Here is a 14406-nt window from a genome sequence, read left to right as displayed (position 1 = left end):
TATGCTTGTATTACAACCCTGGGGAAGTTGGCCAGAGGAAATAATGTTATTAAAGAGTTCAGCCAAAATAGGCTTCCACCAGAAAGATATTAGCTTTTAATAAATCACCAGGGATATAGTCATCTCCAGGGGCTTTGCCTGATGGCAATGCCAGGATCAGATACTCAATTTCTTTTAAAGAGACAGGGGGCCAGGGTGTAGCATCACAAAGTTTTAAATTAATTGGAAAATTAACTGGAGTGGGATGGGGAGCAAACAATCTAGTATAATGGTTCTCCCATTCCCCTTTGGACACTCTAGCCTCTAAGATGTTCTTGTCTTCGCCCAGATTGGCATTTACCAGGAACAGAATAATGTTGTGTCTTTAGAATCTATGGCAGTCAGGAGAGAGTGCCAAAGAGTCATTTGGTATAATGTCTTCTTGTGCTTTAGGAGAAGTTTATATTCTCTTTTTTTCCTAAGCAGTTCTGTAATTACCCACGGGGCACTATCCTTGCCAAATTCCTAATCATACAATGTGCTGTTCTACATTCCATATCAAACCAGTGGCTATGTTGTTGGTGAACTAAACTTAATTTAGAGGTGTCCTGCCTTAATTCTTAAATGGTCAACTATTTGCAGATAGTGGCTCAGGATAACTGGAGAAGTTGGATCAGCATTAATCAAGTTGGCCAGATGGATTAAGTGAAGTATTGCAGTGATTTTATCAGTTAAATTATCAGACCATTTAATTCTATTTTGGCTTGAAAGTTTTAGTGCAGGCATGTGGTCGTTATGTATTTTCAGCATTCCACTATCTTCAAAACCAGTATATTGGAATGTGGTCGGCTGGTGATCACTACAACTTTGTGGAATAACTTCTGTGTTTTGAAATTTTCCTATTTTGGCAGAGGGGTTACATACATAGTCAATTATTATTGTTCCATTTGTCGATAAGTATGTAATATTACCAGGAGAATCTCTGAGGCAAGAGCCATTCAGAATTTGAAAATTCCATTTGTAAAGTAAATTTAGAAGTTTAAACCCTACTAGGTTTACTTTAGAGTCCTTCAGAATATAAAGGAAAGTAAGGTAAAGTTCATCAATGTCAAGTTTCAACTGTTTTGCTATTTTGTGCTTATCACCCCCTATTCTTGTATCAAAATCACCCACTATAATAACAGTATCTAGTGGGAATCTGTCCTCTAGAGCATCAACTGTATTTTCAAGTGTAGCCCAGTGATCCTGATTTTGAGATTTAGCACCTCTGGAAAGCATATAAACATTTAATATTATTAGGCCAATCTTACTTATTATTATAAATCTCACTATAAAGAAAGAGGGATTACAGTCCAGATTTATTTGCACTGCCTCCAGATTCCACTTCCTATTTAACAAGATAGCCAAACCCCCATAAGAGTGGCCCATAAAATGTAATTTCCTTGCTGGAATGACCCATGATCTGAAACCAGCTAAATAAATTATATCAGACTGGTTTTCTGGGATCCAAGTTTCTTGCAAACATACTGTGTCATATAATTTTAGTAACTTTATGGAAACCTTGTCAGTAGTTTAAGCATTTCATCCTGCTATATTCCACACTAGGATGGATAAGCTATTTACACATCCCTGACATAGTCATCATTTATTATGTTCAGTCCTTTTTCTGCTTACAAAACCAGAAGAACATGCCTCATTTACAACTTGTGCATTATTAGTATCAGTTTGATTTAACCCATGGCAGGTTTGCTTTTATTTATTCTTTGACGACAGTAATTTCATATCTTGGGGTAGGATTAGCCACTGGATCTGGGCATGCTGTTATTTCATCTGAGATATTTAGTTTGACCACATTTGTTTGCTTATTAAATTCAAAGGACAAGTTTGGATCTCTTGCCTGCTGGATATCATTGTGATTGAATCTTGAAAAATTAAATACAGGTGGATGCGAGGGCCCTACATCTCTATGGCAAAGGGCTATATTATTTGCTGTCCCTTGAGAAGGGAAGGCATGTACATATTGTTTTCATATAAGGGGTTAATCTCCGCTATTACTTGAATCTGTTTCCCTGTTGAGATTGTAAGGTCTATATTATCTTTCTGAAGAGGATGTTCATTATGTTTTTGGCTGCATTGTCCCATGTTGCAGGTCTTATTAAATTATTATCAGTTATTATTAAATCTAGACCATACTGCTGTGCCCCAGGCTTGACAGAGCCAAAGATCCTCATGAGATGATAAATTTCATGTTTTAGAAATATAATTAATTAAAATCAAATTAACAGTCATTCTTCTTTCCAAAATTGTATTGATACATGTAGTGATTTGAAACCAAAACAAGCTACAGCTGGACAAGACCAGATCATATGAGTTAAAGAACCTTTAAATTTCTTACAACGCCAATTTAAAAAATTACTATCTATCCCTTTTTAAACTTTGACATTTCCTGTTACCAAACTGATTTTGTGGGTGGTTTATATTGTTTGATTACTATGGATTAAATAGCATTGTACTGTGTTATTCATTACTTGCACTAAATGTTTTCCCAATTCCCTGCAGAGACATTATATTATTGCAAATTCAGTCAAAAGCTACAATCTGGCCTTTTCTTCCAGTGCATGAAGTTCATACTATTTTAAATTAGCATTTTAAATTACAGTACAGATTAAATAGATAAGTGCTTAAATTACAGTACAGATTAAATAGATAAGTGCTTAAAAAGCACTTATATGCTTTTTGTATAATCACATATGTATATTCAAATAAGAAATAGTGAACACAAGCATCTGAGAACCAGCGAAGAGAATACAAACACCCCTAACAAAAAAATTGTCTGGAACTAACAATTGTATATAATAATAATGCATATGAGACATAATATGATGTGAGATTACACCAAATCATGATATTTCAGAGTTTTCTGTTAAAAGAGAAAAAATCCAAGAAACTATCACTGTTCAGGACTCCTCTTTGAAGATATCAGGATCTTCATGCCATTTTGGTTGCAACTGTGAAATGTTTGTGTCCATTAGATTTAAAAAAAACCCACAAAACTAAATTTCTTCAGTCAATGGTATTATCAGCTTTATCTTATACTTGCTCAGTATGGTACAGGATGTTTAGCTATTAATTTTAGCTATTAATTAATGTTTAGGGAACACACAGAAAAATAATGCTTCAATGAACTGGTAAAAGGTAATTTGAACTGGATAGAGACCAACAATCAGGGAAGAAAAGGGTTCTCTGCTGAACAACATTCTCTTCCTAGTTTAGCAAGTCCTACCAGATAAACTAGAGAGTGTTTTATGATGATTTGGAACAAATAGATATTCCTCAAAAGAATTCTCTACTTTCCTAACTATAATGATGAGTATACACTCCAAGAGCATTTTCTGGGCTTCAAAATATACATAGGTTATCCACCATTACCAGCACCTCCTTTTGAACAATATGTATTTTAAATAGATATAAACATAACAGAATGTCACATTTCTGTAATATTTACTCTGATTACTAATGGACCTTTAATAGCCTGACATACAGAAATTCAAATGATGGAGAAAGCCTCAACTGACTAATTTTGCCACCTCACCCTTCATAGAATCATAGAGTAAGGAGGAGTAATTTAGGTGCTGACTCCGTCCCCTGCCCAGTGCAGGAATACAAATTAAAGCATCCCTAACAGATGGCAGTCTAGCTGCTGTTGGAACTCATCCAACAAAGGGGAAACCACTATATCACTGGGAAATTGGCTTCACTGTCAAACTACTCTACTATTACAAAATTCTTCCTAACGTTCAGTTGTACTCTGCCTTCCTGAAACTTAAATAATCTATTTATTGTCCTGAACTCCAAATAACAGAGAAGAGGTCTTAGCCTTCTTCCATGTGACATCATTTCAAGTATTTGAGAGTGTTACATCCCCCCTCAGTCTTCTAAACATGCCCAGAATCCTTCTTAAAATATGATGTTCAGAACCAGACACAGTACTTGAGATGGGGTCTGATCAAAGCAGAATAAAGTGGAACTTTATAAAAAATAGATTTAAAAAGTAAATAAATTAAAAGTACTTCTACTTAAATAATTTTTTTAAAAGAAAAAGAACAAGCAAGTAAAAGCATTCCGAAATGCAGAGGGGGGGCTAAAATATATACTTTTTAATGTTATAAACTGATTTTATTGAATTGCTACAGCTTACCAGTAACAGTATTCCACCCAGAGAAAAGCTCAGGTCTGCTTTATTTAAAAAAAAAAAAGTTACGAAGATACCTAGTTAGTTGATTTTATTAATGCTGGAACACAAAGCTTATCTTCCAAAAACAAGAAACAGATCAAGGTTCATAAACAGTTTAGGAATAACAAATGGCACGATGTTATTATGAAAATTATTTTTGGTATGTTCCAGTTATGAAAAATAATCTTACTGACTCCAAAATACTGATTAAAAAAACAGTTATTTTATAAAGAGCATCTGTCATGGCAGACAGCCAATACTACCCCCCCCCACTCATTATTATTTAAATAGAAAAATACACACATTTTTAGTTAGCACTTTAAAATCTGCAAGTATAAACCTAAGCACAATAATAAAATTATGTCTGCAGTATAATAAATATATTTCTCCTCCTAGGCTTAATTCTGAGGCAGTTTAGGTAGCAAACATGTGTTTGCACACAAGGCCAGCTTCTCCAACTGTGTGATTCTCAGATATGTTGAATTATAGTTCCTAGTACCTCCAGTAGCCATGATCAGTGATCATACTGACTGGGTATGAGAAAAATTCTGGTTTATTCAATTGGAGTGCCAGGTTAAAGATGGCAAGTTTAGACTTAGATTACAGGTATGGGGGAAGGAGTGGTAGTGGTGAGACCAATCTGGGATCTTGAGAGCATACTGCAGCCCTTGGAATAAATAGTTGCTATGGGAAAGGCAAGATTGTTCCTAAAATTGTTCCCATGGTGAATATGGCATTCCTTCTCCTTCACAGGCTGTTCTCTATTACTCCAGCTTATCTGGACACATTTGCAAGGAAAACATCAGGCTATTGCCACCTACCATTTTTATTTTCTAAGGATGCATTTGTTACCTATCTTTCTTGTAAATAAAATTAATGCTTGGCGTTGGTACTTTGCTTTGTAAACTGTCCAATTTCCTTTTTTTCAATTAAAAAGATTTCTTACATGGTCAGATATAGAAGGGGCTTGGCAAACACCAAAGAAACTGCCTGCAGTCACTTTGGCACCCACAGCTATCAAGCTACCTAAGCTTGCTATAGTTGAGAGTGCCTCTGCAAATATAAATTCTTGTTTATAGAAAGCTAGAAACGAGACTAAGCTATATCCTTTATTCAAAGATCCAGGTAGAGTTTTTGTGTGAATTGTAAGTACCAAATCACTGACTCAGCATACCTGTCAGTTATAAGCCTCCATCTAGAAGCACTGTTCTTTAGTAATATGAGATCAGATTCAGCCCACCTCCTGCAGATTCTCTGTGTGCTTACTGACTTCAAACAATATTTATATTTCCATATTACCTTTGCAGTTCCATCATTTGGATGTTACTAGATAGAAATCCAAGAGTTTTAACATAAGCAAATACTGACAATGGAAATTACAAAACCTTTGTTACAGAGAAAAAGAATTGAGCTGATTAAGAGAGGAAAAGCAGTAACCCTTTCTCAATCACATTGCCACTGCTGGAACTGGAAGAAAAGGCTATATCTCTTGGTTTGTTTGTTTTTTTTAAAAAAGCACTAGAATTCTTTTTCTGTACAAACAAGGAAAAAATCATATTTTTCTCATCTCTACATAACAGAATCAAACTGTTTCTCATGGCAACTTTCCAAGGCCACAGATGCCAAATATAGCACCTTCCCTTGGAAATTCTGTTTCCATAGACTATTAGCAAAAAAATTAATGCATGCTTCATAAAGTGCAAGGCAAGATTATGTGTATGTAATCAAAAATAATTACTGTACCTCACAGTGAAATCGTAGGAACAAGAAGCCAATGTAGTGGGATGAAATGGTGAAAACTGCAAAAGAAATAAGAGAAATACAAAATAATTACCAGTACATATGGTGGGGGGGGGAGGGAGAGAAAAACCTTTAGAATGAAAAGATCTTCTGTAAAATTACAGTAATAGGGAACCAAATAGATATATTACTTTGTATAAAAATCAATATAAAGTTGCTTTGGTGTAACACCCATTGTCCCTGCCATAAATTAAAACTTCAATTTAATATGAAATATCTTACAGGTCAGTCACCTAAGGAGGTTATTATACTTCTAAGTAAATAGGTTTCTTGTTGTAAACACAAGTCGTAACATAGGAATGTCATAAAATACAATAAAATAACAATAAAACAGTGAAATCATAAAATAGACGAAGAATTTAAGTATTTCTTTCTAAGTTTAAATAACAGCAGGGCAAAAGTAACAACTTGGTTGCTGACAGTCAGAAACACATCTGCAAGAAGATAGTTCAATTTTTTAAGGTTGGAGCCCTTGAGTTCATCTGGCACTAATAATTTGGCCCTGATCTCATTGTAAATGGGGCAGTGGAGGACATAATGGATAACATCCTCCACTTGACCAACACCACAAGGACAGAGGTGTTGTTTGACAGGGAGCTTATAAAATCTCTCTTCCATATATGCAGGAGGGCATGGTCTGCAGGCAAAAGGATGTTAAAGCCCTTTTTAGTGAAACTTGGGTTATGTTAACCAGGAACTGGGAGAGACTTCTATGTTTTTTATAATGATGATACCAAATTTTGGTACCAAAATTTATAATGATGATACCAAATTCATCCAAAGATGAAAATTTGGATGACTGTACTACAATGGCATCTTTATTAGCATCCCTTTCAAAAAGCCAATCTCTAATATTTCCTCTATTCCAAGATCTAAGTTCTCCCAAAGGTGGTAGGGAATACCTTGGGTGACAAAAGTTTAGTCCATTGATTCCCAGCTGTGTAATGGAGAAAACAGGGTTTGGCAAGATGGGATTCTTGAAGGCTTTCTAGTTCCTTAGCCCTACCTCTATCCTTAAATAGGCAGCAGGAGTGACCTGGGGGAGGCCCAAGTTCTTCCTTATGAAGATGTTTTGGACAACTTCCAATTGGGCAATGGCCTTCTCATCCTACCCCCAAATCTCAGCCCCATACAGCACTGGGGTATCACTTTGCCTTGGAATATTTTAAATGCAGGGGCTACCAACTGCCTTCCTTTAGAATTTTTTTTTTTTTTAAGATTTTTAGTTCATTTAAAATAGATCTCATTGTTCAGATTTTTTAAATCCTCCTTTATTGTTTTTATAAATAACTCAAGGCACTGAACATACCTAGCACTCCTTCCTCCTCCTATTTTCCCCACAACAACAACCCTGTGAAGTGAGTTGGGCTGAGGGAGAGTGACTGGTCCAAAGTCACCCAGCTACTTTTCATGCCTTAGGTCAGACTAGAACTCACAGTCTCCTGCTTTCTATCCTGGTGCCTTAACGACTAGAGCAAACTGGCTATGTCAGAAAATATGTCAGAAAAATGTCAGAATAGCATCTACTGTACACTGGGCAGTTGCCAAGACAGTAGATAAGTGAGGTCTCCATAAAAGAGACTTGTGAATGGTGGTGCCCAAGTATTTAAAAGAGGGACACTGCTGTATTTGTTGGGCATTAATTGTCCATCTGTGTTTAATATTACTTTTGCCAAAAACTACTTTTTTGTTTGATTATAGTTTATCTTCAGTTCTTCCCTTTCACAGTAATCAGCTAGTCTGGCCAATAATCTTCTAAAGCCAATCTCAGTACAGAAAATAAGAGCCATGTCATCAGCACACATTAACACTGAAATTTTCTGTCCATTGGGTAAGGGGGAGAAAAAGCTTTGCTGACTTCACGGCCACTATAATATCATTAATATAGAAGTTAAATAAGAAGGGAGCAAGTAAACAGCCCTGTTTAACTCCTCTCTCCAATAAGATAGGGTCTGACAAGGATCCTCATGGGCCCATTCTTGCTCTAGCTGTAACGTCAGTATTTACTTCAATAATTCGTTTAAGGAGGCGCTTATCGACATCTGTCCTAACTAGTTTCTCCCATAGTCAAGACCTGTCAATGGAATCAAAGGCAGAGGTAAGGTCAATAAAAGCAACATGGAGTTGCTTTGTACACCCATTGGTATATTTCTGAATAAGGGCCTTCAAAGTAGCACAGCGATTTACTGTGCTATATCCTTTTCGAAAGCCTACCTGTTCTAGATTAAAGAGTTTTGTTTCTTCCTTCCAATATCTCCCAATATACAGAAGATGTCTGGCATAGAGCTTAGAAGAAATATCTAGCAGACTAACTGGGTGATAACTGGCAGGTTCCTGCCAGTTGGGCTGGGTATGTTACACTTTGTTTCCAGTGGGAAGGTACAACATATGTTTTATCTATTTCTGAGAAGAGTCTAGTCAAGATGGGGACCCACCAGGAATCATTCATTTTATATACCTCTGGAGGAATCACATCCTCTCCAGGAGCTTTTCCAAGGGCCAAGGTTGAAATCAGCTGCTTACACACAGATTTTGAGACAGCTGGCCACTCCAGTAATCTACTTAAGTTCAGCAGAGGCTGTTGTTGGCTCAGGACGTGGGCAGCTATAAATGGAGGAAAAATATTGGGTCCAACTTTGATACTTGTCTCTAAGCTATAGACTGGCCATGAATTCTCAAATCACAAACAAATTTGCAGTAAAAAAACCCAAACTATTGAAATGTTTAAAACACTTCTAAAACATATTGCAGCAGCAATATGCCTCTGAAAATCTGGATAATTTCACAAAACACTTATGAGAGATTATGTCTTTTACTGCTAGCACCAAGGCAGAGATTCTTTTAATTTAATTACCACGATTAAGATAACTGGATTGAAGGATGAAAACTGGCAACAGCTCAGAAGTTCTCATAATGTCACCCGTAAAAAAGAGTACGTATATAATCATAGTCCTTGGCATGCACTGGAAAGTTGAACAAAGGCTGCAGCAAAGATGGGGACCAAGAGCCAAACTTTGTCACCCTCACAGCTGATTCCAGCAACATTCACTTTCAGCCCACAGTTTTCAAGCACATTGGTAAAAAACAGCAATTCTCAGAAAGATTTATAGTACTAAACATCTCTTATTTTCTTTTTTCTTAACTGCTGAAGCAGCAAGAATGTCTAACAGACATCTGAAATAAGCCCCATTTTTCAAATTCACATCATTTTCTGAACGTTTGCAAGTCTGTTTCACAGTTGAAACAACTGTTTTGCACTTGAAATAGAGCATTTCACATTCAATATGGTTTAAAATAAAAACAGCCTTCATTATCAATTAATAACCTGGATTAGGAGAAGGGTAGGATGTGCAATATTTCCCCAGTTGACAGTTTATTGCAGCTAAGGTAATCTGGATGTAAAGTCCAAACCCTGCAATAGTCAATTTGACATCTAACTTTAATTTGGTGAAAGACTGTTGATGAGCAATTTTCAAGCTAGATGTGAAAGCACTTAACCAATCATGCTTTCAAAGCAATACTTAACTAGCTTGCTAACAAAATATAGGGTACTTTGTTAAATGCTTTACTGGCATCAGGTTACATTATGACACAACTATTTCCCTTGTCGATGAGAGGAGGTTGGTGTAGTGGTTAAGGCTAGAAACTGGGAGACTGTGAGTTCTAGTCCCACCTTAGGCATGAAGCCAGCTGGATGACCTTGAGCCAGTCCCTCTCTTTCAGCCCAAGGAAGCAGGCAATGGCAAACCACTTCCAAAAAACTTTGCCAAGAAAATTGCAGCAACTTGTCCAGGCAGTGACCAGGAGTTAACCCTGACAGTAAATAAATAGATAATTCCATTGTCTATTAAGAAAGTTATCCAGTAAAAACATGAAATAAGACTAGTCTGACAAGACTTGTTCTTGACTATTTTACTGTTGTCATCATCCTCAGTATAGTACAGACTGTTGTAAATGTTTATCTTCAATACAGGGACGCTTTATCATGATACCTAGAGAAGCTTACTTGAATCCAACTTTGCTTCATTCTTAGATGCTAAGAAAAAATATTTATTATTTTTGTATTACAACATTCTTATTTTAATAAATAAATAATACTCTTTATTCACTTTTTATTAAAAAAAAGTATTTTAAGAATCTTATATGTATTTATCTGACAGCCAGTTTGGTGTGGTGGGTTAAGGCACCAGGTTAGAAACCAGGAGACCGTGAGTTCTAGTTCTGTCTTAGGCACAAAGCCAGCTGGGTCACCATGGGCCAGTCACTCTCTCTCAGTCCTAGGAAGAAGGCAATGGCAAACCACTTCTGAAAATGTTGCCAAGAAACTTCAGGGACTTGTCCAGGCAGTCACCAGGAGTCAACACTGACTTGAAGTCACCCAAAAAATAAGAAATATTTATCTAGGAGTTCAAACATCTAAGTCCCATTCAACATAACAATAGCTCTACATGGGACTGCCCTTGAAGAGTATCCGGAAGCTTAAACTGGTGCAGAATGCAGCAGTGTGGGCAGTTATATGTGAAGAGATAAGAAAAGCATATATTACACCTCTGCTTTGCAAGCTGCATTGGCTGCCAGTCTGCTTCCGGATCCAATTCAAGGTGCTGGTTTTGACCTTTAAAGTCCTTCGTGGCATGGGGCTGGGTTATCTGAGGGACTGCCTCTCCCTGTTTACATCAGCCTGTCCCATTAGATCTGGCAGGGAAGCACTTTACAGGTTCCATCGTCCATGCACTTGCATTTGGTGGATCCCAGGAGGCAGGCTTTCTCTGCCATGGTGCCCTCCTTGTGGAACATTATCCCCCCCGAAGTTAGGCTCACTCCTTCCCTGTTATCATTTAGGAAGTCCCTCAAGACCTGATTATATTATCAGGGCTGGGGGTCTTTGGGAACTGGAGATGTTCTTATATGGCTCCACTGTAATTGATATTCTTGCTCTCTCTGTTGGGTTTATATATTTTAATTTTTTAAATAATTTTTTATAAAAATTATAAAATTGTATAATTTTTTATATTTTATCTGATTTTTATTTTTATTATTTCAATTGTTGTTGCTGTTATTTTATATTTAGCTTATTCTTTATTGACATTATCATTTTATATACTGCCTTAGAATCCAATCTGGTGAAGGATGGTTTGTAAATACTTTATAATATAAAAAACAAATAAGCTATTTAAATACTGTGTCCCCATGCCATTGCAAGCCTTTTGTGAAATGTAACTCAGTGCCAAGAAAGATCTGCCACACAACAGAGGAAGGAGACAGGGCCTGCAGAATAAGGAACATAAATGTGCAGCTCATGAAACATTCTGCTGGATTTTTTGGGCTGCCTGTTTTCATAGCCATTTAGAAATGTAAGAATCAGAAAAATACTAAAACTTACTTTCACTCTTCTTATCGCATACGTATGCCCGAACAGACTAAATATAGGTTGCCGGATGTTTCTCAAGTCCCAGCCTTTCAAACTGCAGTCAACAGCACCTGTTACAAGCAAGTTCTGATAAAAAGATGCACAAGAATAGTTTTATTCAAAGTATATAAACAGCTCTCAAATGGTAAACTTAAACAAACTGTGGCTAACAGAAATTCCAGTATGAGAAAACCTTTGGAATGCCAGAGATCCAAAGCTAAATTAATATGCCTATTCCAGTTCACTCCATTCAAAATGGGAGTTTCAGGGTGACTTTGAGTCAGTCACTATCAGACAGCTCAACTTACTTCAAGGTTACTACACTGAGAATAAAGTGAGGGAAGATCCCAACAATATAAAGGTGAGTATAAATGTTATTATAAACTAGCAGTAAATGGAGAATGATCAATAGACTATTCTATATTAGAGGAGAAAAAGGCCCGATCATGACCTGAATTACACATAAGCAATCTAAAAACAATCCTAAATCCTAAAATAATAAAAGCAGCTTCTCCAATGTTTAGAAATTAATTATTTCCATCTACTGTACCTGATCATATTTGCACCAATCACAACTTAAAACCTCAGCTTGGTGAGCAGGAATTATCACTGGGAATCCTGGTGACTTTGCATCCCAAATTCTTAGAGTTTGGTCACCTGAAAGAGACACACTAATAAATCAAGCTTTACATAATGGTTTCCTACTTATAAGTTATTTAGGAAAGGATGGATAGATGATTAATGTCATTATTTACAAAGGCTGCTTAGTTCATCAAATTTATCACTTTATCCATGAGAAAACACTGAACACTAAAGGAGGAAGTTTTATATGTATGTTTTAAAGAGGAAGAAGTACTATTGACCTTGTGATGAAACTGATATTATTCTTTTAATTATTTTTGTTGAAATTTTTAAAAGATCTGATTGGGATTATGAGCCATATATACTGTAGCTGTATATCCTATGCTGGAAAAGATACTTATATCAGGTACATATAATTCTGTGGAAAATATGCTATGAAAAATGAAAGTGAAATAATCCATAAACTAAATTAAAACATGCCAGGGAAATCCAAGCATGGCCAGCTGTCAAATTTTGAAGACTGATGATATACCTTCAAGGTAGGCCAGGCCAGGAAACAGACACAAGAAATACTACAGGTTAGTCCTCAACTTGCAACCATTTGTTTAATGACTGTTCAAAGTTACAATGGTGCTGAAAAAAGTTACTTACCTCCTCACACTTATGACCATTGCAGTGTCCCTGCAGTCGTGATCAAAATTTGAGTGCTTGGCAACTGGCATGTATTTATGATGGTTGCAGCATCCCAGGGTCATGTGATTGCCATTTGCGACCTTCCCAGGGAGCTTCCAACAAGCAAAGTCAATGGGGGAAGCCAAGTTTGCTTAACAACTGAGTGATTCGCTTAACAACTGCAGCAAAAAAGGTTGTAAAATTGGGCGCAACTCACTTAATGACTACATCACTTAGCGATGAAAGTTCTGGTCCCAATTGTGGTCATATGTGGAGGACTACCTGTAATCTCTACTTTACTGATATAATAAGTTTCATAATTTGGGGGTCCTTCTGGATTCATGGCTCCTTGGTTTATCAAGGAGCTAAGAAAAATAAAGTGACTGAAAAGATGTCTAAAGTGATATGGTGAAAAAAAAACTGGTAGTTGAACACTGGTAAGAGGCTACATAGTAGCAATAAGCACAGCAAATAAGAAATTTTTTTCTACATTTATTGCATCTTCAGATTCCTATCTGGCAGCCCTGTTCACATTTACCCACACCCTTTTAGGAAAGGATAGCAGATCAAAGTCCTGCAGGCATACAAGATGAATTTGAGGGTTTCCTGTCAGATGAAGTCATTCATATCTGCTTTAAGTTGGATGCCAGTTGATCACAGCTCTTGGTGATGAGCCAGGAGCCATTTCATGGTATAACCTTGGATACTTTTGAACATTTGGAACCCTAGGAAGTGGATACTTGAACTCTGCTACCTGCAGGCTTTATCCATGCCTTCCTGGTCCCTTCAGTCAAATAGATAGGGTGTGAACAGCTGGATCCATGAGGTTTTTAACACTTCCTTGAGGGACGGAGTAATGCTGTCAGCTTTGAAAGCAGCATCAGTGTGCCCTTTCTTTAAGACGCAATCCTTAGATCTGGCTCAGTTTGATGACTTAATCCCTGTCTCCAATCTTTCTTTCTTAGGGAAGGTTGTCAAGAAGACATCGGGGAACCAATTGTAGATGAATCCAGAGGAAAAAGATTATCTGGCTCCTTTTTAGTCAAGAATCAGGCCTAGTCATGGGACAGAAACAGAAGCTACAGCTAGTAGAAAATGCAGCGGCTAACCCTAACCCTGGCAGGACAACATCTATATTAATGTCGCTGCATTGATTGCCATTAGACTTCCAGCACCAATTCAAACTGCTGGTTCTTAAATTTAAAGCCGTATACAATGTAGGTGCAGAATATATCAGGTACCTTGACAGAGATGAATCTGTTTGGTTCAGTCATCTAGAGAGGTCCACTGAAAGTCTCCCCACATCACAAGGTACATAGGATATGGATATTGCTTTAGGTCTTCTATGTGGTAGCCCCCACTTTGTAAATACACCCCCCTGAAATACATGGTTTGTTCTGGAAACAATATACATCAGCTTTATTTCAACGGGACTTTAGCTACAACTTACGGTCCACTGGGGGATATCTTGGGTTTACCCTTTGTGTTTTATTATGATATTGTTATTTTCTTTTTTTCTTTCTGTCTTGATTGGTATTTGTGGTGGTCCACTGCCCAGAGGTTTTGGGGATTGGAGTAGGTTATAAGTACCAGCAAATAAATGAATGAATGAATGAATAAATACATAAATAAAATTACCAAAAACACTACTAAAGAAGCTCTGGAAGACACAATTGGAATTAGCAGAGAACAGAATGAGTGTAAGTTTAGAAGCCGTTTTTTCTTGCTT

General features: G+C 36.9%; 1 protein-coding gene across 2 annotated transcripts in view; it reads right to left on the bottom strand.

Annotated features, from left to right (window-relative positions):
* Positions 1-14406, bottom strand: part of PEX7 (peroxisomal biogenesis factor 7) — a 68356-nt gene that overhangs the window by 26997 nt on the left and 26953 nt on the right. For both annotated transcript variants that reach the window (XM_007420901.4, XM_088141328.1), the window contains exons 6-8: positions 11974-12080; positions 11397-11510; positions 5957-6012 (exon numbers count right to left, since the gene is read on the bottom strand). In XM_007420901.4, the coding sequence (XP_007420963.1) occupies positions 5957-6012; positions 11397-11510; positions 11974-12080 (277 nt within the window). The remainder of the gene's footprint in view (positions 1-5956; positions 6013-11396; positions 11511-11973; positions 12081-14406) is intronic.

The sequence above is a fragment of the Python bivittatus genome, unplaced genomic scaffold, assembly GCF_059951505.1.
Source record: "Python bivittatus isolate LINGU-HERP-01145 unplaced genomic scaffold, Pbiv_v1 ctg000020_np1212, whole genome shotgun sequence".
NCBI classification, from domain to species: domain Eukaryota; kingdom Metazoa; phylum Chordata; class Lepidosauria; order Squamata; family Pythonidae; genus Python; species Python bivittatus.
Note: the sequence above shows the minus strand (reverse complement) of the source record. Positions and strands in the feature narration are given on the sequence as shown.